Source organism: Sorex araneus, chromosome 6, assembly GCF_027595985.1.
Source record: "Sorex araneus isolate mSorAra2 chromosome 6, mSorAra2.pri, whole genome shotgun sequence".
NCBI classification, from domain to species: domain Eukaryota; kingdom Metazoa; phylum Chordata; class Mammalia; order Eulipotyphla; family Soricidae; genus Sorex; species Sorex araneus.
Genome location: NC_073307.1, coordinates 62,625,377 through 62,652,689, shown reverse-complemented (window position 1 = coordinate 62,652,689; position 27,313 = coordinate 62,625,377). Strand labels below are relative to the sequence as shown.

Genomic DNA, 27,313 nt, shown 5'->3' with positions numbered 1-27,313 from the left:
AAGTAGGACGTGCAGGTTGGGTGAGCCTGTCCCTCCATCCATGTCTCCTCCTGCAGAGACCCCTGGACCTGGATTAACCAGGGAAGGTCTGGGGAACAGCCTTTAGGGTCACTGCTGATGCTTAGGGGGACAGTGTTTGGACCTGGCGAAGGGGGGGGGGCAGCCCCATCACTGTCCAGCGCTTCAGTGTTCTCGGAGAAGCAAGGAGAGTCTCCCGATAATGGTCCCTTCTGCAAAAGCCCGGCAAAACCCAGGATTCAGCAGAGGCACCGCGGCAGGCAGCGTGGAGAGAAAGTGCCCCCTGGTGGCTGAGAATGGGAGTTCCTGACCTGCCAGTCCCCCAGCCTGGGGACACCTAATGTGGGGGACATTCTGGTCACATACGCATTAGGACCAAAAGATCATGGGTGCTATGTAGACAGAAGATTTCTGTTCAACAGTGTATCTTACTTGAGTTCTATTTTTTGGACAAAGCTAAAAGGAAATTGAGTGTGAAGTTGTCTTTTCTTATTGGCACGTCTAAAGACCATGATTAAGAATCATAACTATTTCATTACTTTGAAGAGTACTGGGGAAAGTTCAACAATTGTTAACAAAATACTTAAGGTTTGAATAGGCTCTGGGACTGACCAGAATTTCTTCATTACTATCTAACAGCCCATGGGGTGGTGGTGTGAACAACTTTACTGAGGCAGCAGAATAATCAAAGGACATGGAGTAAAACTCCATAAGAGACTTCATAAGAAAACCCTGATGCAGGGCTGGTGTGATAGCACAGCGGGTAGGGCGTTTGCCTTGCATGCAGCTGACCCGGGTTTGATTCCCGACATCCCATATGGTCCCCTGAGCACCGCCAGGAGTAATTCCTGAGTGCATGAGCCAGGAGTAACCCCTGTGCAACACCAAGTGTGACCAAAAAAGCAAAAAAAGAAAAGAAAGTCCTGATGGTCTGCATATCCCCTCCCGCCCCAAGGGATTGAAACAGTTGGGCATGTGCTCCTGACACGCAGCACAAACAGGCCACCTCTCATCTGTGTAGGCGCAGCTAATGGGTGCAAGTCACCCAAGATCCCTCAACATCATGCTCCTTCCAGCACATGAAAACACAGCTGGGGTCAGTAGGACCCTCTGGGCCCCGCTCTTGAGCTTTGTTCTGCAGGACACAAAGGCGGGCCACTGTCAGGGGACTTGGTGCATGTTCCTCATAGCCACCCACCAGCCTCTGTCTTTGGATCAAGACATCAGAAAAGCAGCGAGTGTCCTGTAGAGTTTGGGGGTCAGGTTGGGGTCATCTAAAATGAAAGGCTCCTCCTATCCCCAAAAGCAGAGCAGAGCCATGGTCTGAGAGATGGGACCTGGGTCTGGGTCTGCTGTGGTCCGTCCCCATAAGCCGTTCCTGTTCCGAGATGTTAACTGTCAGGGGTGACCCCTATGAAAAGCCCTCCCATGCGCTCCTGTTTCCCGACATTCTCTATCCCATTACCCAGGCCCAGGTAAAAGCTTTAGCTACACAGCCCTGTGACACCCAGCTAATAAACCCACCATAGCCCTTCCAGCCTCCCAGAACAGGGCCCCAAAAAGGAAAAGGAAGAGGCAACAACTGTTTTGTTTTTAATGAAAGGTGTTTTCAAGTTGCAGTGAAGAAGGTTCCAGAGAGCTAATCTGTGGGACAGAGTCTGAGAGAGAAGGGGACGAGGAGCGTTGCCTCTCTCTCTCAAGCAAGCTCATGGTGACAGGATTATGTGTTTTGAGATGAATTTTTAAAAAAAGACAAAATCAAGACTCTTACGTAGACTTAAACATGGACATATTAAAGATGTATTAGATGGGGCTGAAGTTATGATAGCACAGCAGTTTGCCTTGCACGTGGCCGTAGTAGCACACTACTACTCCAATCTGCCCTTGAAAATCAGCATCTATAATCCCGGGGAGTACTTGCACGCCCTGAGGGAGCATATTGCCTCGCCCAATAATTAGGCCAAAAGTTCCAGATGGCAAAGGGCCACAGGCGTTGACATACACTATCTGGGGTCCCTGTTCTTTAACTAATATTGTGCGGGAGGTGGCACAGAGATCCAATCCGGCTGAGTATGGGATAGCTATGCAGAGGGGTTGGGTGCCGATGGGTTGAACAGCCCATGATTTTGAGGTGCCCCGGTCATGGGAGAGGGAGCGAATTGGGGGCTGGACGCCGATGGGTTGAACGGCCCATGATTCTGAGGTGCCCCAAACACGGGAGAGGGAGCGGACTGGGGGCCCTGGGGCTGGCCCTGTGCCCAGTTTCCCGGCCTGGCCTTCTGGCGGCACTCTGACGCCCAGTGGAAACCCTGTTTGCACTTAGGGCAAGGACTTCTAGGTCTGGGCCGCGATTTTTTATTGGGACAGTTTATTAAGAAATGTCCAGGCTGCCGACAGCCAAAGCACAGCTTGTTCTGACTGCTCGATGGTTGAATAGAGAACTGTTTGAAGGCAGCCCCTATAGCATGCCCTATTTTTTGGGTGGTGGGATCAACCTCGGAGCATAGCCGAATGTATTCTGAGAGGGTCTTCCCACGCTTATAGGGGCGGAGTGTGGCCTGGCAGATGGGATTAGCATTCTCATAGGCCAAATGGCGGATCAGCTCAGTTACCCAAAAAAGAAGACTGTAGAGCAATATATTTCTGAAAAATATAGAAAAAAAATTTCACAAAATACAAGAAAATCAAAAGATTGTTACTTCATACAACACAAAATAATTAATATACAATATTAAATAAAACATAAAATATACAAAGGAATTTGCCACAACAAATGGGCAAAATAAACATCCAGAGGACTGTTCAAATGTAGCAGAACTGAGTAATCTGCCTGGAAATGAGTTTACAACAGTTAAGGGGCAGGAGCGATAGTAACAGAAGGTAGGGTGCTTGCCTTGCCTCTGACCTGACCTAGGATCAATTCCCTGCACCCCCTATGGTCTCCTGAGCACCCTCAGGAATGATCCCTGAGTAGAGAGCCAGAGTAAGCCCGGAGCATCACCAGATATGGCCCCAAATCCAGAGAGAGAGAGAGAGAGAGCTGTTAAAAATCACATTAAATGAAATCAGAATAGCAATGGAGGGGGCTGGGAGATAGTACAGTTGCTTGGGTTTATACCAGACCTGTGCCATGTGATCCCCCGTGCATCACTGGAGTAGCCCTGAAGGCCCCAGAGCACTGCCCGAGGTGGCCCTGGGGACTAAGGTACTCCTCTCTCTGCAGGGCCTGAGTAGCACCACATGCTCAGGTCCTTGACTGAAATGACATCTTGGTTGGCCTAGAATCACTTGGGTGGGGGGTTCCCCGAGCACCATTTGGGAGGGCCCCCTCACAAAAAAGAAAAATTATGGAAAATAATGAAATTTAGAACAGGGAGAGTGAGAAAGAGTATTAAAGTGCTTCAAAAGGAAATAAAAGACTTGTACGACACGTTTAGACTTTTAGCAGAGCTAAAGCATCAAGAAGGAAGTTAATGAGTTGGAAAGCGTGATCATGGAGTGCTCCCGAAAAGAACACAGGAGCCAGAGAGAGAGCACAGGGCGGGGAATCACACATCCTGCATGCCGCTCACCCCAGTTCAATCCCCAACACCACATGGTCCCTCCAGCATCTTCTGGTTTGGATTTGGAGCTCCCCAAACGGCCCCAGTGTGGCCACGGAGGCCTCCAAGCATGTCTCAGGGGCTGGGTAATCCCTGACAGAGCCCCCAGGCAGCCCCTCAGCCTTGGATCCTTGCACTGATCCGCCAGTTGGCTGAGACTTGCTGGGGGTGGAACATGGTACCCTCCGCTCCACTGGGGACCCTCCTTGCCAAATAAATAAAGAATTATGAATTTCAGAGACTATGTAAGAGTCCAGTGGAATTGCATGAGAGGCACAATCTTCACAGTGTAGGAGTCCCAGAAGGGGAAAGGGGAAGAGGGTCAGAAACCCCCAGGGCAAGAGTTATCTCATTCAGAAGGAGAGCTACACGTCCAGATACGAGAGGCTCCGAGTTCCCTACACAACCAGCCCACACCAGACAAAACCCAAGATATAACATTGTAAAAAACTAAAGCACGCCGAGGGGCGCGAGTGCACTCGCGGGCTCTCCGGGCAGCTCTGTCTCACCGCCGGCGTCCGGTGCCCAGGAACCACTGTGTGTGCCGTCGGTCGAGGGCAGGCGACGGAAGGAAGAAGGAAGAAGGCCAAACTGGTTGCTCGATCCATTTATTTCATTCTCTCCCTCCGCTTCTCTCCCGCTCTCCTGGGTCTCTCCCCGTGGATCTGCCCCGTGGATCTGGCTCGTGGATCTGGCCGGTGGTCAAGGACAGGCGAAGGAAGAACGAGGACCAAGCTGGTTGCTGATTAGTTACCGTTTATTCAATCTTCAAACTTTCTCATCTCCCGCACTCCCAGCTCCGGCCTCTCTCTCAATCTCCTGCTCAACTCTGCCTCTCTCTGGCTTCTCTCTCTCCTCCCACTTGTCTCTCCCACCTTGCCCTCGAGGCTACAACCAGCCAAGTAGCCAAATCAACATAAGAAAGCCCTTCCTGAGGGCAGGGCACTCCAAAGCCCTTCCTCACTCTTAAGGTTTTTTTCTTTTCCTTAGTCCAGGAACTTATTAACATCTCAATACTAGTTATTTTTGTATGGACATAGCAAGGGATACATTGAGGCTTGCAAGGCAGCTCTCCTGGCAACATCTTGCCACAGGCTCAGACCACAGCACTCAGGCCAGATTAATCATTCCTCACCCTAGCAGGGTCCAAATCTAGTATCACTGTTTGGATCATGACAGCATTTGTCCATGATCAAGCTCTTAACTTATAGTTAAGCATTAGGCACTTTGGCCGGGCCCATCTCGATGCCAGGGTAGCACACAACTCACCGCTTGCCCTGGGTCCTTCTTGTCCCACGTCGGGACCGTGCTTTGGGGGTGCTAGGAAGTAAGGGCAGCTGAGGCTTAGGTCAAGAGAACAGATGCCCTGGAGGAAAATATCATGTAGAGTCAAATGACTCCCAGGTTACAAAAAAGCATAGCATTTGTTAAGTCTTCCTGTGTCCATACAAAAAGGACTTGCTCTGGATAAACTATGCAAAGGACTCAAGGAGAAGAGAACATTATTTACAAGTCAACAGAACACTAAGAAAGAAGCTACAAATAAAGAGGAATAGGAGCACTGTAACGGGAGTAACCCAATAAACCTAAACTACTGAGGCTATGTTATCCTACATAACATCAAGTGTTAGGGAGCCGGAGATAAGGCCAGGATAGACTGAGGACCTGGAGAGAAAGCGGGTACGCGTAAGGAAGCCTCTGCAGGATCGCCAGCCCACTTCTTCGCAGAAAGCATCGATGCAAATTACATGAGGTATCCAGGGCTCTCTTTTGGTTTTTGTCTTTGAACCACACATGATAGTGATAGGGGGCCAGGCGATGTCAGGGTTCAAACCCAGAGTTCTCACAGGGACACGCATGCTTGAGCTCTTTAGGTCTTTCCCAGCCCTAAAGACAGTCGAGTCCAACCGGAAAAGAATTTCAGTTGACTTCATTCAGCCAGGCTATAATTTAGGATAGAAGGCAGGACTGGTAGTCTTACAGATAAGTAAAACTAATTCATCAGTGCCATACCAACCTTGCAGGAAACATTTACCTGTCAAACAAATAGCACTAGAATTAGTAAGAAATCAAATTTTACAGTGCAGGGCCAGGAGACAGAAAAGTACCATTGGATATTTTTAAATGACTATGATGTTAATTTGCCTAGAAGGTCATAGGCTTGAGCCTTTATATATAAACCTCAGGACCTTAAAACAAACTCTATGGAAGTAAAACAGAAGAAAGTGAAGAATAAACTCCAACACAATACAAGGATGTTGCTAAAATTCAAGAGAAAAAATTATGTAAAAGGCAAAAGATCAATAACAAATCTAGAAAATCCTAAAGATAATAATAAAATAATAAAATGTCATACTTTATCTTTTAATATACTTGAATATATTTCAATAACTGCATTGCAACTATCGCCTAATGGTCTGAATCCACCAGTTAAAAGGCATAGAGTGGCAGAAAGAGTCATAAAACAAATTTGACTTTCACTTCCCACATGAAACACATCTTCCTCTTCTTTCTGATTAAAAAAAAAATTTTAGGGGGTAGGGGGCTGGAGCGATAGCACTGCGAGTAGGGCATTTGCCTTGCACGCGGCCGACCCGGGATCGAATCCCAGCATCCCATATGGTCCCCTGAACACCGCCAGGGGTGATTCCTGAGTGCATGAGCCAGGAGTGACCCCTGTGCATCACCGGGTGTGACCCAAAAAGCAAAAAAAAAAATTTTAGGGGGTTGGAGCGATAGTACAGTGGGCAGGGCATTTGCCTTGCACGCGGCCGACCCGGGTTCGATTCCCAGCATCCCATATGGTCCCCTGAGCACCGCCAGGAGTGATTCCTGAGTGCAGATCCAGGAGTCAGCCATGAACATCGCCAGGCGTGACTCAAAAAGCCAAAAAAAAAATTAGTTTTGAGGCCCGGGGCTTACTCCTGGCTCTGTGCTCAGGGATTCATTCCTCGCAGGTTCATGCTGGCGAAGAAGTGGAATTTGAGCCTTGGTTGGCTACGTGCAAGACAAGCCACTGGCCTCACACATTGCTCTGGCCTCACACATTTTTTAGTTCTTTTTTAAAAATTAATTAATTAATTAATTAATTTTTACAAAGCTATTCACGATGGCCTCACACATTTTTTAGTTCTTTTTTAAAAATTAATTAATTAATTAATTAATTTTTACAAAGCTATTCACGATGGATTTCAGTCATCCAATGTTCCAACACCCATCCCTCCACCAGTGTCCCCAGTTTCCCTCCCAACCCCGCCTGCTTCCCTTCTCTCTCTCTCTTTCTCTTTCTCTCTCATTTTAGGCATTATGGTTTGCAATACAGATGCTGAACGGTTACCATGTATGTCCCTTTACCTACTTTCAACACTCAGTTCTTGTCCAGAGTGTTTATTTTCAACTAATGGACCCTCCTCTATCTTAACTATCCTCCACCCCCACACCCTTGTGGGAATTTCCAACCATTGACCAGTCCTCCTGGCCCATTTTCTCAGGCGTTGGATATTAGTTTTAGACTGCTTTTTACATCTTTCTTTTCAAGATGAACATAGGCTTAAAAAATAATGATGGGAAGCAATCCTATAAATAAATGGCAATTTTTAAAGACAGTACAGCTATCGTTCTATCAGATAACATAGAATTTTTAAAAGATATATACATTTTTTAAAAGATATATATATGTATATGTATATATATATATATATATATCTCACAAATTGTTGAAGTGTCTCACCAAAACACTTTGGGGTCTTCAGGAGGCCTGGAAACCCCACAGGCAATTCAGTCAACCAGGCTGGCTGCACAATACAAGGAAACTGCTGCCCCCCCACAGCAGTTTGGGGGCCTCTAGGGCTGCCTCTTTTTTTCTTTTTCTCTTTGTGGGTCACATCCGGCGATGCACTCAGGAATCACTCCTGGCGGTGCTCGGGGGACGCTATGGGATGCTGGGAATCAAACCTGGGTCGGCCGCATGCAAGGCAAATGCCCTACCCACTGTACTATCGCTCCAGCCCCTAGGGCTGCCTCTTGCCTCCTGGGGGACCATGTGGTGCTGGGAGTCAGGCACCTGCCATGCACCCCAATTGCCGTACCATCATCTGACCTCCATCCATTCATCTGTCCGTGGGCATTTGGGTTGTTTCCTTACACAGCCGCTGTACTAAGTGCTGCAAAAATAAAACAGATATGCAGATATGTATTTTTGTGTGTTTGGGAAGTTGTTGGGAAAAAAGCCCTTTTTGATCTGCTTGAAGGGCCACACTAATCCCTGGTCCTGGGCCCTGGCAGATGGTCCCAGATCACTTAGGAAGCCTGTTGCAATGCATACTTAACATGGGTCAATGCGACGAGGGGACAGGGCGTCTCTGGCAGATGTGCAATGACAGTTTAACCATTGTAATCACACAGGAGAGGTGTAATCGGGAAAATACATGTTTGTCCCAGCAGCACTGGCTGCTTCCAGCCCTTTCTGATAGACACACTTAGAGGCTTTTCTGAATCAGGGAGTGAGGAGACCCAAGGCCCTGTTTTAGGGGAGGATTCCCTGAAAGCTGTGCGGTTGCAATGAAAGCATGGAGGGGAGGGGAGAGCAGAGAGACCAAGCTGAGCAGTGAAAGCAGAGTGCCCGGAGAATCTGGCCAACTTATTTTCCTCTCTTTAGACACATGTTTTGAGTCCCCCTGTGGTGTAATGGGACAGCAAGTTCTGCTTATTTCCCGTTGCTCATCGATTTGTTTGAGCACCAATAGCGTCTCTCATTGAGAGACTTATTGTTACTGTTTTTGGCATATTCAATACTCCACGGGTAGCTTGCCAGGCTCTGCCACGTGGGCTCGATACTCTCGGTAGCTTGCTGGGCTCTCCAAGAGGGGCGGAGGAATTGAACATGGATCGGCCGCGTGAAAGGCGAACGCCCTAAGCTGTGCTTATTTATTTTATTTTATTCCTGTTTTTGTTTTTGGGTCATACCGAGCGATGCACAGGGGTTTCTCCTGGCTCTGCACTCAGGAATTACTCCTGGCGGTGCTCGGGGGACCATATGGGATGCTGGGAATCGAACCCGGGTTGGCCGCGTGCAAGGCAAACATCCTACCTGCTATTATTGCTCTAGCCCCTGACCTTGTCTTATGGCACAAAGTCACACCGCCCACAGCTCAGCAGGCATCAGAGCTGGGCCTTCCCCTGCTGCCTCATTCTGCCAGCAAAATTTCATTGGCATACATTGGAGTGTGTATGCCTCTAGCAGATCAGAGCCTAGAAACTGGCTCCATTACCCCATCAGACAAATATTGCAATGGGACTTTTAAGTGGAGAAGGGAAAATGACCCATGCTCTCTATTTCTCCATGCTTATTTTCATATAAAGACTCTTCCAAGAGGCCTCTAAAGATCTAGGACAGCAAGATCAAGCACTCATGCATTTACTGAGGAAGCCATTCCTTGGGTCTGAGGCCGCAGAAGCCTGTTCTTTGAATTCAGTTTGGTCAGGGGAGTCCAGCTCTCTCTCTCTAGTCCACGCTGCTGCCTCTCTCTGTCTGTCTCTCTCATCCCATTCTTTAGACGAGTACATTCACCGCTTGGTTCTGTGCTGATGATTGTGAAATTGAGTGCCACCCAAATAATATGACAGGTGAGCTCGAAGTATCTGATTGGAGCCAGAAGGGACAGTCACAATTAAGACCTTAAGGGCTTTCAAAAAAGACTCGTCCCTGCCTGCGGATGTGAGGACAGCTGCTGCTCTCGGAGACTGAGGGAGGAACCACTGGCTCAGAACCAGCCTGTCTGCACAGCGGGGCTTCTCGCTCCATTCCAAAGTGTTTATTTCTTTTCCACGGTGGCTGCTGAAACACAGGCGCGAGAAATCTTGCTTTCAATGTGTCACAGGGGACCCGGGTCTATTAAGGGCTAGTGGTCCTCTGTCTAGGAAATGGTTCCCGGCCTCCGTGATCCATCTTGGAGGTGGCATAAAGGCCCGCATGCTCAGCCAGAGAGAGTTGCAGTGATGTATATGTTTGCTTTGGTAACCCGGAGACTCATTTGTAATGAACATTAGGTTGAGAACATTATAGTACCTAACCCAGAGAAACAAATGTATACCCATCGAAATGCTCTCGAATTTCTTTGCAAAATAAACTCTGTGGTTGAGCCGTCTTGTGAGCATATTCCCAATTCCCAAGCAGAATAAATGTTCCGATGCCCTTTGGTTTGCACTTAGAGATTCTTAAAATGTTTTTGTATATTAATGATTTAATTGCTTTAATAGCCTTTAATTGCTTGGTGCCTCTTTTGGAATTATTTCAACTTTTCTCATATTGCTCTAAGGTTGGGTCAAGGTCCCAATTTTGGAATCCTGTTATCATCAAACAAACCTCCTGTTACTCTTCATGAGTTAATTTGACTGTCCATGTGGCAGTACACAGTCATTTTTAAGTTAAAAAAAAAAAAACCCAATAACCACCTCCATCGTAGCTTTTAAAAGTACACTACTAAATTTTTGCTAATCGTTTAGCAATGAATGCATAAGGCATTTTCTTGGGAAATGTTACAGGGGTGATATCCTATGTGGGTAATCTCACTTGCCTAACCCTAGACATTCACAGACAACAGACGTTCCTGGTGTGTTTTCACTTGCTGGCTTGCTCCGTGAGCAGTTGAATTTGTAGAAGGCTGTGTCTTGGTCAGGTCATCATATTATTAGTCCAACCTGGTAATTTCTTTGGTCTGATTTTTCCCTCCTGTGGGATCTGGTCTTTTGGTGAGGTTAGAAGTGTGTGCCCGCCTTCATCTAGGTCTGCCCGTGCTTTGGGGGGCAGCTAAATCAAGCAAGGAGTTTCTGTCAGATGGGATTTATGAGGCGTTCTGTGTTTTTGTAAGGAATGCTGAGAACCCAGAAATTTTTCTATATAGTTTATAAATGCAATGCTTAGCTGCCTCCTCCTTCTCCTCTTTCTCCTTCCTCATTTTTGGACCATACCCAGCAGCGCTCTCAGAAGTTACTCTTGGCTTAAGGGTCATTCCTGACAGTACTCAGGGGCATCAAATAAGGTATAGTGTACAGAGCCAGCAATGTGTGTACACTGCAGGTTGCGGTTTATACATCCCTTGCATTTGCAAAAACGATTTAAAAAGTAAAACCCAAACATCTCAGACAAACTGATGACCACAGCAAGCCCAATCCCTCAACTTTGCATTCACTGATTTTAGATGATCCCCAAACTCTGGGTAACATGCTGGGAATTGAACAGGGTCGGCTGCATGCAAGGCAAGTAGCACTGTACACATTGGGCTATCTCTCTGAGCCCCCCCATTATTATTTTTGTGCTAAACTATCAATAATCTTTAAAACAATTTTTAAAATAATGAAGAAACCCATTTCCTCAGATATTAACCATCTCTGTTTTTCTTCATTCCTTAGCAGAGTTTCAGAATTTTATCTTATAATTTCCCCATCTGCCTTTAGAACTTCCAGTAACATTTCCTGACACGCTGATCTGTGGCTAATAAGGATTTCAACCTCTTGGAGCTTGAAAAAGTCTTCACTTCATTTTGATTTTGAAAGATTTTTTTTTCTTGGTGGAAAATGATGATGATGGCATTATGAGTTTTCTTTGCTGTTGAGTACTTGAAACTTGTACCTTTGGACTTATTTTGTTTCTAGCTGGAAATCAGTTGTATTTTTGTATTCTTGTGTTTTTTTGTATAGTTGTATACAAAGACTTTTATCTTGATGATTAATTTTGAGTAATTTGGTGGTATTTTCTTATTTATTTTGATTTGGGTTCACTGAGCTTCTTGGATTTACTATTCTGAGAAAAATTTCAGCCAACAGTTCTTCAATGACAATTTTTGCCCTCCCTCTGTTCACATTCCTCTGGAAACTCCAACCTATTTTTAAAACAATTTTTATTTGTTTTTTGGGCCACACCTGGTGGTGTTCAGGGCTTATTCCTGGCTCTGCACTCAGGAATTAGTTCTGGCCCAGATGGGTTAGCAGTATGTAAGGCAAACACCCTATCTATGGTACTATTGCTCCATCCCCCCAATCTACATTTTCATGCTCCTGGGCATATTTCTACTTCTTGTATAAACATTGTGGGTTTTTCTTTACTGTCTTTTTTCTCATACTCTTCTTTTTTTTTTTCTCTTTTTTTTGGGGGGGTCACACCCAGTGATGCCCAAGGGTTACTCCTGGATTTGCACTCAGGAATTACTCTTGGCAGTTCTCAGGGGACCATATGGGATGCGAGGAATCAAACCCAGGTCAACCACGTGCAAGGCAAACGCTCTACCCACTGTGCTATTGCTCCAGCCCTCATGCACTTTGTTTTCTGTTGCTATGTCTTTGGGTTCAGGTATCTTTTCTTTTTTTTCTCTTTAAATTTTTATTTTATTTTCATAAAGTTGTTCACAATGTTTTATTACACTCAATATTCCAACACTAATCCCACCACCAAGTTTCCCAACCAACACTCAAGCCTGCCCCAATAGCAGGCCCTAAATAATTTATTTTGTGTTGCTTGTTATAAATAATCTGCTAAAAATGATCAAAAAAAGTTTCCTTAGAAGAAAATGTGTCAGAGACTGGCACACATTCAAAAGAACAAAAGCAATCAGCGCTGGCCTGGATGTGGGGTAAAAGGGACGCTCTTTCACTGTTGGTGGGAATGCCGACTGGTCCATCCTTTCTGGAAAACAATATGGACAGTCCTTCAAAAACTAGAAGTTGAGCTTCCATATGACTCCGCAATACCACTTCTGGGAATATTATATCCAGAGGATGCAAAAAAGCACAGTAGAAATGACATCTGTACCTATATGTTCATTGCCATACTGTTCACAATAGTACAAATCTGGAAACAACCCAAATGCCCTAGAACAGATGACTGGTTAAAGAAACTTTGGTACATCTACACAATGGAATACTATGCAGCTGTTAGGAGAGGTGAAGTCATGAAATTTGCTTATAAATGAATAGACATGGAGAGTATCATGCTAAGTAAAATGAGTCAGAAAGAGAGGGACAGACATAGAAGGACTATACTCATTTGTGGAGTATAGAATAACATCACATGAGGCTGACACCCAAGGACAGTAGATACAAGGGCCAGGGAGATAGCCCCATAGCTGGAAGACTGCTTCATGAGTGGAGAGGAGAAGGCAGATGGAATAGAGAAGGGATCACTAAGAAAATGATGGCTGGAGGAATCCGTTGGGATGGGAGATGTGTGCCGAAAGTAGATAGTGGACCAAATATGATGACCTCTCGGTGTCTGTGTTACAAACCATAATGCCCCAAAGTAGAGAGAGAGTATGGGGAATATTGTCTGCCATGGAGGCAGGGGGAGGATGGGAAAGGAGGGGTATACCTGGGATATTGGTGGTGAGAAATGTGCACTGGTGGAGGGATGGGTGTTTGATCATTGTGTGATTGTAACCCAAACATGAAAGCTTGTAACCCTCTCACGGTGATTCAATAAAAGTAAAAAGAAGAATAAAGTGTGTGTACTCAAAAGGAGAAAGAACAAAAGGGAATGCCCTGCCACAGAGGTAAGGTGGGGTTGTGGAGGATGGGGTGGTGGTGGTGGGAGGGATACTGGGACCATTGGTGGAGGAGAATGGGCACTGGTGGAGGGATGGGTAAACGATCACTGTATGACTGAAATGCAAACACAAAAGTTCATAAGTTTGTAACTGTACCACACAGTGATTCATTAATTAAAAAAAATTTTAACAAAGAAGAAAGTGTGTGTAGAGTGTTATATCTCACCCTGGAGCCATTAAGTCCTTGCATAAGAGATTAGTAACATGTTGTTAAGGATTGAGTCTTGTGTGCTATTTTTTTGTATTGAGATAATTTGCCTTCTACTTTACACCCCATCCAATGTGGTGTGCTACTCTTGGTACATTAGTGGTATGGGGTATGAGATGTCGCATGGCCGTGAATACAGCCACGTGCTCCAGGAATCTAAAATTTTAAATAGGGTGATACAGCTAGACTTAAAGTTTCAACTGGATGGTGACTTTGGAGTCTGGAGGCACCTCTGAAGCTTGTTGCTCTCTTCCAAGGTTTATTTGTGAGTCTCTGGATCATGGCCGTTAATGAGCTTATATGGCACCAGAGGCAGTTCATGGGTGTGACTGCCAGGATCCCGGAAGAACGGGGAGATGGGGGGAGGTCGCCTGTAAAAAATACAAATACGTGCAAGGGAGGGTGCGATGATGTGTGATGATGTGTTGTGTTGTCCGAGGGCTCTCGAGGCGGCGCTCTCTCTCTCGCTGCTCATGTTCAGTGTTCTTGAGCCGCTGTGTATGGACCGGATCGGGTGGCTCCTCCTTCATCCTGTTTCTGTGTGTGCCTCTGTGCTCTCTTCTGTCTGTCTCTCTATCTCTGTCTCTGTCTCTGTAGTCTCTCTTCTGGTATCTTCCGACCTCTCTCTCTCTACTTCTGTCTTCTCTCTTGCTTCTGTGTCTTCTCTCTTTGTGTCTTCTCCTGTATCTTCTGCCTTTCCTCTGTTTCTTCTCTCCACTTCTGTCTCTTCTCCTTGCTTCTGTCTTGCCTCTGCCTTTTCTGTGTTGCCTCTGTCCCCTCTCCCGATTACAGTAGTAGTTTATATAGCAGTCACATGGGGTGGTGACACAAAGGTGGGTTGAACATTAACAAATCAGCAAAGAGGGGTAAGACCATTTCTCCAGGAGATTAACAAAATCTCATCTAAGGAGATTACTCCAGATTACTAGGAGATCCGCTCAAGGGTCGGATCCAAATAAGGGTGTGTTGCTTTCTTCCTTCCTCAGCTAGTAAACTACTTAAATACTTATGGTAAATTTACTTCTAATATTTATAGCAATGTCATTCTGTATGAGCACAGTAAGAGATATATCAGATATATATCAGATATATAAGATATTTTAAAGTTTGGTTCTTCCTGAGGACATTCACTATATATTCCAGACCACAGTTCTCAGTTCAGATTAGTCTTCCTAAACCCAGCAGGGTCATAGTCTCATCATTACTTTTAGATCATGACAGCATTTGTCTATGACCATGTTCTCAACTTATAGTTGAGTATTGTGGTGCTTTGGCCTGGCCCATTTTGATGCCGGGGTAGCTCACATCTTGCCCTGGGTCCATTCCGTCCCTCATCGGAACCCTGCTTTTGGGATGTTAGGAGCTAAGGGCAACTGAGTGAGAAAGCAGATGCCCAGGAGTAAATATTATTGGAGTCAATCAGCTCCCAAGTTACAAAGCATAATATTAACTTGTCTTCCTGTGTCCATACAGAAAGGACATTGCTTTAAGGTAGACTAAGTTTCCCTTGGCAAGGTTAAAATGACAAACCCAATGTTATCCTACAGTCACCCATTCGCGACTGCATGAGAACCTGGAGATTTCAGTCACAAAGCCTACATACCTGAGTTTTTCATTAGATTTACTGATGGATGAGGCTGACCTCAAGCCTGTGGAGAATGGGCTGCGAATATGGTGCCGGTTCGGTTCTGGAGGTTTTTTATTGCCAGGGCTGTGTTTGGGTGGGTGGTGGGTTCACCCTCCCACCTCCAGAGTGCCCTGGATGAGACTCAGCCTGGTGCAGGATCTGGAGGCATCTCTGCAGCTTGATGTGCTCTTCCGAGATTTATCCCAGGGATCTTTTCTTCCAGAAGGTAAAAATTATATTCAAAGTGTTTACATGTGCCTTTGCTCTGGGATCACCAAGGGTATATACTTGGTGGTGACTGGGCACCCATACGGTGCCAGGATTCCAATTCAGGGTCTTGCATATGCTAGGCAAGTGCTGTTATTTGAGTTATCTTGTCCACATCAAACATTTAAAAAATCTCAGACATTGTAGTTTCTATCTCTAGGTGTTCATTTTAGTCTTTTATGAATATATCTCTTTTTTTTTCTTTTTGGGTCACACCCGGAAATGCACAGGGGTTACCTCCTGGCTTTGCACTCAGGAGTTACTCCTGGTGGTGCTCAGGGGACCATATGGGATGCTGGGAATCGAACCCGGGTTGGCCGCGTGCAAGGCAAACACCTACCCGCTGTACTATTGCTCCAGCCCCTGTAAATATCTCTTATATTTCAACATACCCAAAATTTCTTCTAATTATAAAATATATCACTGTATCACTTTCATCCCGTTGCTCATCAATTTGCTTGATCGGGCACCAAAACGTCTCCATTGTGAGACTTGTTACAGGCTGGAGTGATAGCACAGTGGGTAGGGCATGGCCTTGCATGCGGCCAACCCGGGTTCAATTCCTCCATCCCTTTTGGAGAGCCTAGCAAGCTACCCATGCCAAAAACAGTAACAACAAATCTCACTTGGAGAAGTTACTGGTGCCCCCTCAAGCAAATCTATGAGCAATGGGATGACAGTGATACAGTGATTAAATTTATATAGCATATTTATGATGTTGGAGGGGCATATACCTGGCACTGCTCAGGGCTTAATTCTAGCTCTGCACTCAGGGATCACTCCTGATGGAGTCGGGGGACCATATGGAGATGTTTGGGATCAAACCGAGGTAAGCTGCAGGCAAGGCAAGTGCCCTACACACTGTACTATCACTTTGGTTCCCACTTACAGTAGTTTTCTCTCTTTGCCTACTAATTCTATTTGCATCATGTCTGCATCTCATTTTATGGGCCATATTTTCTTTTGCTTGCCTGGATATTTTCTTTTTCGCTTTTGGCTTCAGCTAGTGTGAATGCTAACATGTGCTATGCTGCATAGTTTTCACTGTGGCAGATACTCTTGAATTTGTCTCTGGGACTCAGTAAAATTACTTGTAAACAGTTGGATGACTTTGACGCTTGCTTTGAAGTTTTTTTTGGTTTTTTGTTTTGTTTTTTGTTTTTTTCTTTTTGTGTCACACCCAGCGAAGCACAGGGCTTACTCCTGGCTCACGCACTCTGGAATTACCCCGGCAGTGCTCAGGGGACCATATGGGATTCTGTGAATCAAACCCGGGTCGGCTGCGTGCAAGGCAAACACCCTATCCACTGGGCTATCACTCCAGTATGTAGCAACATGTTGGGGACTGCTCAGGACCCTGAACAAAAGAGGACCCCGAAACCTTTACCCTGGACAAACCGGAAAATTCCATTACCAGCTTTGCATGACCTGAGGCAAAGGTGCCCTTGTGACAAAGGAAATAGCCAAACTCAAGAGGTAAAAGTAGCCCAGGGCAGTTAACTAAGAGACGCCATAAAGCCCTAAAGTAGAATACCTTCCTCTACACTAAAAACCTTGTACATTCCTCCTGACAGATGCTCCTGCCAGATAAACCCTTGCCTTCCTCTCCCCACTATTTCTCAACCTACTCTTGGAGAATGTTGTAAGCCCACCAAAGTACGCCCCGAACCTTTCCTTATTTGGTCTGAGAAGACACTTCCCTGATGATTGACAACTTATGTACCAACCCCCCGCTAAGAAAAGTATAAAACCAGCATGGCTGTTAATAAAGTTGCCCTTGATTGGCATGTGTCGTCTTGGGCCCCCTGTTTACTAACCTCACTAGTCTTATTTCAGGTCGGGACCCTCACAGAATCCACCCAATTAGGAGTGCTTTCCACTGTTGTCTCTCCTCAGGCCGGAGAGATCTCCAGGGGAACGCACAGCAACAAGTCTCACAATAGAAACGTTATTGTGCTATTGTTCTAGCCCCTTGCTTTGAAGTTTTGTTTGGTGGAGTCAGAGCAGCTTCCATTCAAGGGAAGCCTCATCTCTACACTCACGGTGTCCCCACTTGGTTGCGGAGATGCTGGTCTTCCCCCGTTTCTGTGTGAGCTCCAGAAAAGGCCCACCTGGTTCCTTTGGAGTGGCACTTTCCCTGGATTTGAGGAGACTCTGGTCAGTACTTAGCACACTGTCTGCTGGCCCCTCGCCTTTGCAGTCCATTGTCGAGTGTTCTCTAGCTACTTTGGCTTCCTAGAACCTCCAAACTTTCTTCTCAGCTAATGAAAATGGGTTCTCTTTTCTGCCTTCCCTTTGTATGTCTCCCCAGAAAGTGCGCTAGGGTGATTGTAGAACTCACTCCGTTGGCTTCCCTTTGCTCTGGGATCATATTCTGTACAACCAGAAAATGAGTTATCCAAAACGTTTTTTTTTAAGAGCCAAAACTATTTATTTCTTGCATTTGAAGTATTCCTCGATGACATCCTTGGCCTGTGATTCTTTGCCATAGTCCTTAACTACAACACAACTGCAGCCAACCTCTTTACGGGGTTTCCCTTCTCTGTCAATTTTACAGAGGCCGACCCATTCCCCTGGCTTCTTGTTGTCATCAACCTTAATTAGGTTGACCTGGCGTTCAGCACAAAGTGCCTCCACCAACTTGACATACATAGGCTCATCGCAGTTGGATGCAAGCACACAAGGATGGGCTTGGCGCTTGGCTAGGGCTTTGGCGGCTTCGCGGATGCCACGTGTGAGGCCATCGCGGATGAGGGCGGTATTCAGCACCTCCTGCAGCGCAGTCTTCACGCTCATTGCACCTCCAGCAGCAGCGCCTCCCTCGGCCATGGCGGTGTATTACAGGCGGAGCCGAATCTTGAACGCACCCGTGCCTCCGCCTCCGCGCAGTTCCGCGGCTGCAGGGCCAAAACGTTTTTTGTTTTTTTTTTTCTTCATCTATCTTGTCTAGTATTTTAGCTATTTTCACTAGATCCGGCCCGGCTACTCCTTCCTGATCAGAGTAGAGATCCTGTTTTGGGTAGTGATCACTCCTTTTTGCTACTTTGTGGTCTTATTCTCCATATATACATTCTAGAAACCATAGCGCAGTCTTGTCCATTAAAAAATATCATTACATACTTTTAAGTATCTTTTAATATACAGAATCCATCCTCAGCTGTTTCTTTTTACTGAATAACTGGACAGTTTGACACGCAGTTTCACGAATCCTAGATTTTGCCGATGCCTATTTCTGATTCAGTTGAGTGCATCTCTCTAGTCCTTCACATTTCTGAAAGTGGGCAGCCAGATGCAGAGTTCAGATCAGATTCAGACTCATCACCCAACGCTGTGGGTTCTTTCACCCGGATGCCACACAAGGTCCAGCTCTCTCTTTGTGATGATAGTATAAATGTTTAATGCCTGGATTTATTAATTCATCGGGGACTGCAGAATAGTGATATTATAATTTTTTAATTTCTTTTTTCATTTATTAAATGGAAAACCGTTATGCATAACCTATTATTATTTGATTACCCATGGTACAGTTTATATGGGAAGACAGACAGCACAATTCACTTAAGATAATGAATTAGTTTCAGATCAGTCTCTCAAGATGATTTATTCATTTGAAAAATCATTTTGGGGGGCCAGTTTGGTTTTTGGGCCACACCCAGCAGTGCTCTTGGCTCTGTGCTTAGGGATCATGCCTGGTAGGACGTGGGGGATCACAGTGGGATTGAGCCCATGTCAGTTGTATACAAGGCAAGCCTCTTACCCACTGTCTGTCCCCTTTAAAAAATCTTTTAAATCCCCTTTGAAAATCTGTTCTAAGACAGAGAGAGTCTGTCTTACTCTCTGTCCCCTTTAAAAACCATTTAAAAATCAGAGCACATGCGCAGGACATTCGAGGTCCTAAATTCAATCCCCTGTACCACATCCCCCACTCTCTAAGCACTGCCAGCCCAAACAATACACCTCCGGACCCCACAACCATCTGTCAGGCCTGCACCCTGGAAAGACATCCACAGGGGTTGTCTCCCCACCTATGCCCTTTAGCACTCATGGATGTGGTCCCTATGAAATCATAGCACTGCACTGTAGCACTGTCGTCCCATTGTTCATCGATTTGCGCGAGTGGGCACCAGTAACATCTCCATTATGAGACTCGCTGTTACTGTTTTTGGCATATCGAATATGCCACGGGAAGCTTGCCAGGCTCTGCTGTGTGGGCGGGATATTCTCAATAGCTTGCCAGGCTCTCTGAGAGGGACGGAGGAATCGAACCCGCGTTGGCTGCATGGAAAACAAATGCCCTATCTGCTGTGCTATCACATCCAAGCAATAAGTGCATAATAATTGTGATCATTATTATTATTATACACTATTATTATCACTATACACTATAATGACAATAATACACTATTGATAATAATATACTATAATGATAATAATACACTATTATCATTATTATATATTATTATTATACATAATAATTGTGATCATATATTATTATTGTGTACAATAATGTACACAATTATTATACACTTATTGCTTCATACGTTTAAAATAATTGCAATTCTTGGACTCAGAAATAAAGCTCCCAGGAGAGAGCAACATAAAACGTCTAGACCCCACAACAGGCTGTCCTCATAGGGGCAACTCGAGGAGGGGCTGGTGAGTTTCCCTCTCCATCCCAACAGAGCCCCAGCAGCTGAAAATCTCCAGAACTCAATTGCCACCACGCTCACTGCCGCTCTCCATAGGCTTGGACAAGCCTCACCCACAAGGGAACCTGCAGGTATGCAGGATGCGTGACTGAAATCTCCAAGTCCTCTCGGAGCATGAATGGGCCTGCTACCCCCATCTCCCAAGTTTACCAGTAACTTGGCAGTCACACCCACAAACTGCCTCTGGCACCATATGATCTCTCAAATGGCCATGATCCAGAGACTCAGAAATAAAGCTCCGGGGGCTGGAGCAATAGTACAGCGGGTAGGGCGTTTGCTTTGCACATGGCTAACCCAAATTCAATCCCCGGCATCCCAAATGGTCTCCCAAGCACCACCAGGAGTAATTCCTGAATGCAGAGCCAGGAGTAAACCCTGAGCATTGCCAGGTGTGATCCAAAAAACAAAAAACAAACAAACAATAAAAGAAAGAAAGCTCCCAGAAGTGAGCAGCCATAGGCCTCACCCACGGGTGTATCTACTGTATATTCGTATTCTAAATTTTACAGTGGTGGGAAGGTGCAATGGTAGTGTGATTGGTGTTTGAATATTAAATGTAAGTAATTATTGTGAACAACTTCATAAAAATAAAATAAAGTTAATAAATAAACAAAAACAAAAAAATGCAATTCTTATCCTATTTTGATTCCAAAATTGTACCCTGACTAGTGTGTGTATGTGTGTGTGTGTGTGTGTGTGTGTGTGTGTGTGTGCGTGTGTGTGGCCTCCTCAGTTGGTTCTTTTTGGTTTTGGTTCTGAGACACACTCAGTGGTGCTTAGTCTTACTCCCACTCTGTGCTCAAAATTACTCTTGGGGACCATATGCTGTGTTGGTCACAAGCAAGACAAGTGCCATAACTCCTGTACTATCTCTCCAGCTTCTATATTTTATCTTTGAGAGATAGAAGGTGAGATCCTAGGGGTTGACCTACTGGTCAAACCATCAGCTTTGCAAGCATGAGGTGGTGGTTACTTTGGTCACTGGTGCCAACCACAGACAGCATTCGTGGCCCTTACTGCCCTGATATTTGGGCCTTGAGAGAGGCTGTGATCTCTGAAGCATGGCAGCTAAGAGTATATGAGCACTTCAGTTAAAGGGTGTAAGCCCTGGTGCACTCAAAATTTAGCTGTGTGCCAGTGTCACGACCAGGAGGACAGTCCAGTGCAAACGTGTTGCTAGCATTGTAAGTCAAAGCCATGGCCCTCGTGAGGACCACAGTCAAGTGTACAGACACCAAAACTAAGTTTGGTGTGACTCCTATCATTTTAGCAACAGTGAGGAAAAGAGGAAAAAAATATAAAGGGGAAAAATATAAAATAACTGATGAACAGTAAAGTTGCAGGCTACAAAATCAATACCCAAAAATCCATGGCCTTCCTATATACAAACAATGAGGCAGAGGAAAGGGACATGAAAAAAGCAATCCCATTCACAGTAGTGCCCCAGAAAATCAAGTACCTCGGAATCAGCTTAACCAAGGAAGTAAAAGACCTCTACAAAGAAAACTATAAAATGCTACTCCGTGAAATAAAAGAGGACATGAGGAAATGGAAACATATACCCTGCTCATGGATAGGGAGAATCAATATTGTCAAAATAGCAATACTCCACAAAGCATTATACAGATTCAACACAATCCCTATAAGGATACCCATGACATTCTTCAAAGAAATGGATCAAGCAATCCTAAAATTAATATGAAACAACAAATGGCCACGGATAGCTAAAACAATTCTTGGAAAAAAGACGATGGGAGGCATCACCCTCCCCAACCTCAAACTTTACTACAAAGTGGTAACAATTAAAACAGCATGGTACCGGAACAAAGGCAGAGCCGCAGACTGGTGGAACAGGGTGGAATATCCCTACACACAACCCCAAACGTCTGATCATCTAATCTTTGATAGGGAGCAAGAGATGTGAAGTGGGGCAAGGAAAGCCTCTTTAACAAATGGTGCTGGCACAATTGGACAACCACATGCAAAAGAATGGGCTTAGACACCATGCACAAAAGTCAGATCAAAATGGATTAAAGACCTCAACATCAGTCCACAAACAATAAGGTACATTGAAGACAAGGTCGGCAAAACCCTCCATGATATTGAAGATACAGGTATCTTCAAAGATGACACGGAATCTAGTAAAAGTAATCTAGTGAAAACAGAGATCAACAAATGGGACTACATTAAACTAAAAAGCTTCTGCACCGCAAAAGATACAGTGACCAGAATACAAAGACAATCTAGGAAAGGATATTTACACAATACCCATCAGATAAGGAGTTGATATCAAGGGTATATAAAGCACTGGTTGAAAGAAAACATCCAACCCCATCAGAAAATGGGGCAAAGAAATGAACAGAAACTTTCCCAAGGAAGAGATACGAATGGCCAAAAGGCACATGAAAAAGTGCTCTACATCACTAATCATCTGGGAGATGCAGATCAAAACAACCATGAGATACCACCTCACACCACAGAGACTAGCACACATCCAAAGGAACAAAAGCAACCACTGTTGGAGAGGATGTGGGGAGAAAGGGACCCTTCTACACTGCTGGTGGGAATGCCGACTGGTTCAGCCCTTTTGGAAAACAATATGGACGATTCTCAAAAAGTTAGAAATTGAGCTCCCTTTTGACCCAGCAATACCACTCCTGGGAATACATCCCGGAGAGGCAAAAAGGTATAGTAGAGATGACATCTGCATTTCCATGTTCATTGCCGCTCTGTTTACAATAGCCACAATATGGAAAAAAACAGAGTGCCCGAAAACAGATGATTGGCTAAAGAAACTCTGGTATATCTATACAATGGAATACTATGCAGCTGTTAGAAAAATGAGGTCATGAACTTTGCATATAAGTGGATCAGCGTGGAAAGTACCATGCTAAGTGAAATGAGTCAGAAAGAGAGAGACAGACATAGAAAGATTGCACTCATCTGTGGAATATAGAATAACAGAGTAGGAGACTAACACCCAAGAATAGTAGAAATAAGTACCAGGAGGTTGACTCCATGGCTTGGAAGCTGGCCTCACATTCTGGGGAGAGGGCAACGCAACTCAGAGAAGGGAACACCAAGTAAAATGTGGTTGGAAGCCATGCAGGGGAAGGGTGATGCGTGCTGAATGTAGACTGGAGACTGAACACAATGGACACTCAACATCTTTATTGCACACCACAACACCTAATTAGAGAGAGAGAACAAAGGGGAATACCCTGCCACAGTGGCAGGGTGGGGTGGGGGGAGATGGGATTGGGGAGGGTGGGAAGGGATGCTGGGTTTATTTGTGGTGGAGAATGGGCACTGGTGAAGGGATGGGTTCTCGAACTTTGTATAAGGGAAACATGAGCACAAAAATATATAAATCTGCAACTGTACCCTCATGGTGATTTACCTATTAAAAATAAATAAATAAATAAATAAATAAAAATAACTGATGAGTTCAGACTGATACTTTCAATTCATAACCACATGGTGTGAAGTAAAACCACTCTGTTACATCTGTATATTATTTTCTCTTCTATGCAAGGAATCCAGATTCTTAAGGACATAGAGGTAGGAAAAAACAAAACAATAGACCATTTCTATGAAGATGGAACTGAAAGTCAGGAGGGAAGCCCCTACCCTTCGAAAGTTGAAGCTAAAGACAAATTTTAAAGACAAGAAGGCAGTGCTGAAAGGCATCCACAATCACAAAAAGAAGACCCACACGTCACCCTCCTTCTAAAGACCCAAAACGCTGTGGCTGAGAAGACAGCCCAGATATACTTGGAAGAGCGCCCCCAGGAGAAACAAGCTTGACCATTATGCCATGGCCAAGTTTCCTCTCACCACTGACTCAGCCCCGAAAAAGAGAGACGATAACAACACATTGTGTTTACTGGGGTCTTCAAGGCCAGCAGGCACCAGATTCCACCGGCGGTGAAGAGCTCATTGACACTGATGCGGCAAGGTCAACACCCTGGTTAGCCTGATGGAGAGAGAGGCTTCCGCTCGGCTGGTTCCGACGCCTTGGATGTTGCCAATCATATTGGGATCATCTGAACAGTTCAGCTGGCCAATCCTAAATATAAGTTTTTTCATCATAAAAATTAGAATATTTTTAAATGTTTTTAACGTGCCATAAATGAATGCAGTCATTCTAAATATATATATATATATGTACATATATATAATAGAATACTAATATCCATGGCCAGGGAAAACGGGTTAGGAGGACTGGTCAGTGGTTGGATCTAAACACAAATGTGTGGGGGGCGGATGGTAGGTAAGATAGAGAAGAGACCAGTATGACAGCTGGGAATGATCACGCTGGACAAGATCTGAGGGTTAAAAGTAGGTGAAAGGATGTTCTTGATAACCTTTCAATATCAATATTGCAGACCGCAATGCCCAAAAGGAAAGAGAGAGAGAGAGAGAGAGAGAGAGAGAGAGAGAGAGAGAGAGAGAGAAGCGCCTGCCGTAGAGACAGGTAGGTGAGGGGTAGGGAGGATGATGGGAGGGAACCCGGGGACACTGGAGCTGGGAAATGTACACTGGTGGAGGGATGGGTGTTGTAATACTGTATGAATGGAATCCAATCACGAACAGCTTTGTAAGGGTCTATCTCACAGTGATTCAATAAAAAAAAGTAAAAGAATCAGAATATTACATCACTTACCTTTTATTTTGGTACTCATCTACTTTAGCAGTCTCAAGATAATAATTATGATATTGTTGTCACCAACATTATTACTAAGAATAACTAAATTATTTTCCCACATTGTTCTCACTCTATTCATATTTTAAAATAATGAATTATCTACTTTGACTTAGAACCATTGGATAGTATATCTGAATCTCTCCCATTTTTTTTTTGTTTGTTTTTTGGATCACACCCGGCGATACAAAGGGGTTACTCCTGGCTCTGCACTCAGGAATTACCCCTGGTGGTGCTCAGGGGACCATATGGGATGCTGGGAATCAAACTCAGGTCGGCCGCGTGCAAGGCAAATGCCCTACCCACTGTGCTATCGCTCCAGCCCCTAAATCTCTCCCATTTATCCCTCATTTGGTGATAGAACTATAAGTCACTAAATATTCATTACTTATTGCCAGTCCTTAAGTTAAGTGCTCTTTAGACATTTTGTTTTATGGAGACTCATCATATTGCTCAAGAAAAATTCATAAGAGCATTTCCCCCCTATGCTTTTCTGCACTGGTAAGTTTTTGCCCTTTGTACTGGAGTGCTATTTTTTACTATCTAAAATACCCTTGTCTCATATTTTATTTCTCTGACTGTCTTTTAAAAATGATTCTGGAGGAATGCTAGTGTAAAAATGTTTTATGATAACTAATTTCTTCCTCTTAACTCATCTGCTGTGAGTAAGTGTAGAAAATAGTGGTGACTTCTACTCACACGTTGAATCTTTAATATTTGCTGCCCTATCTCTAGTTTTTTATTATTTCTGAAATCTTTTTTAAAAAGATTTGGGGCCAGAGAGATATTACCGGGGTTAAGCACTTCCTTGCACCTGGCTGACTCTGGCTTGATCCTTGACATGAGATATGGGCCTCTAAACCCTACAGGAGTGACCCTGAGCACAGACCCAGGAGTGAGCCATGGGAACCACCAGGTATGACCCAAACTAATCAAGATAATTCACAGGATACTTTAAGGTCCTAGCAAAAGTTACTAGGGTCACTAGCAATCTTAAAAGATTCTTGCTGAATCTTACTTTAAACTTTCAGGTTATGGGACCGGAGAGATAATAAAGCAGGCAGGGCATTTGCCTTGCACACTGCCAACCTAGTTTCGATTTCTGGCATCCCATAGGTCCCCTGAGCACTGCCAGGAGTAAATCCTGAGCTCAGAGCCAGGAGTAGCCCCAGAGTATCACCAGATGTGACTCAAAAAGCAACACATACACAAAAATTCAAGTAAAAGAAACTTCAATTTTTAAAGACCTTTTTTTCTGGGTATGAATCTTGATTGACAGATTTTCTTTCAATACTAGAAATTTGTGACTTACGTTCACTGTATCCTGTTCTATATTGTTTCTGATAATATAGATAATATAGTCAGCTTTTAAATTCATGAGTGTTCCTTTAAATGCAGTGACAAACAACTGATACTTATATCACTACAGTTCTAAAAGCTGTAGATCCAGGTGTCATCTTGATTAGTTCTTGGTGAGAGTTCGCTTCCTGGATCTCAAATAGCTTCCTTCTAGCTATATCCTGGCTATGCCCTATCTTTATCTCACAAAGAGAGAGACAGAGACAGACATAGAGACAAAGGCGGGCAAAGAGACCACACTGAAGTGTTTCAATAACATGTTGAGAGACACAACTCACAGCATTGAGCTTTTGGATATGTCTATTAATAGTGATTAAAATGTCGAGTATTTTTCAGTGCAAAGCCAGGAGCCATTGAGCATGGTTGGGTGTTGCTCCTAAATTAAATTTTAAAATGTAAAATAAAAAATTTAAAAGAATCTCCTTTATTACAATAGCCAGAATCTGGAAACAACCCGAGTGCCCAAGAACAGATGACTGGTTAAAGAAACTTTGGTACATCTATACAATGGAATACTATGCTATGCAGCTGTTAGAAAAGATGAAGTCATGAACTTTGCATATAAGTGGATCAACATGGAAAGTATCATGTTAAGTAAAATGAATCTCAAAGAGAGAGACAGACATAGAAAGATTGCGCTCATCTGTGGAATATAAAATAACAGAGTAGGAGACTAACACCCAAGAATAGTAGAAATAAGTACCACGAGTTTGGCTCCATGGCTTCCAAGCCGGCCTCTCATGCTGGGGGAAAAGGCAGCTCAGATAGAGAAGGGAACACCAAGTGAAATGTGGTTGGAGAACCCGCTCGGGAAGGGAGATGTGTGCTGAAAGTAGACTAGAGATTGAACATGATGGCCACTCAATTGCAAACCAGAACACCCAAAAGGAGAGAGAACAAAATGGAATACCCTGCCACAGAGGTGGGGTGGGGTGGGGTGGGGGGATGGGATTGGGGAGTGGGAGGGATACTAGGTATTTTGGTGGTGGAGAATGGGCACTGGTGGAGGGATGGGTTCTCAAACATTGCATGATGGAAACACAAGCACGAAAATGTGTAAATCTGTAACTGTACCCTCACGGCTGATTCACTAATAATAAAAAAGAAGAATCTATTTGAAAAGACCTTTACTTTTGGTTGGTGAGTCTAAACTTTTGTCTTCTGATTAGCTTGAAGCCAGGGAGTGGATTGAAAGTTTTGCTTCACTTCTCAGTTATTGTTT

At 44.5% G+C, this 27,313-nt stretch overlaps 2 protein-coding genes across 2 annotated transcripts in view; one reads left to right on the top strand and one right to left on the bottom strand.

The window, feature by feature from the left end:
• Positions 1-77, top strand: part of LOC129405883 (collagen alpha-1(XIII) chain-like) — an 844,713-nt gene extending 844,636 nt beyond the window's left edge. The window contains exon 41 of the mRNA XM_055143572.1: positions 57-77. Coding sequence (XP_054999547.1) covers positions 57-77 — 21 coding nt within the window. The remainder of the gene's footprint in view (positions 1-56) is intronic.
• Positions 78-17,745: 17,668 nt separating this feature from the next.
• LOC129405520 (40S ribosomal protein S12-like) lies at positions 17,746-18,147 on the bottom strand. Its single transcript, XM_055141106.1, has one exon. The coding sequence runs from the start codon at positions 18,145-18,147 to the stop codon at positions 17,749-17,751; it is 399 nt and encodes a 132-aa protein (XP_054997081.1). The 3' UTR covers positions 17,746-17,748.
• Between the last annotated feature and the right edge of the window lie 9,166 nt (positions 18,148-27,313).

Coding starts and splice junctions, on each gene's coding strand:
- LOC129405520 (XM_055141106.1), bottom strand. CDS start 18,147: ATGGCCGAGGGAGGCGCTGCTGCTGGAGGTGCAATGAGCGTGAAGACT.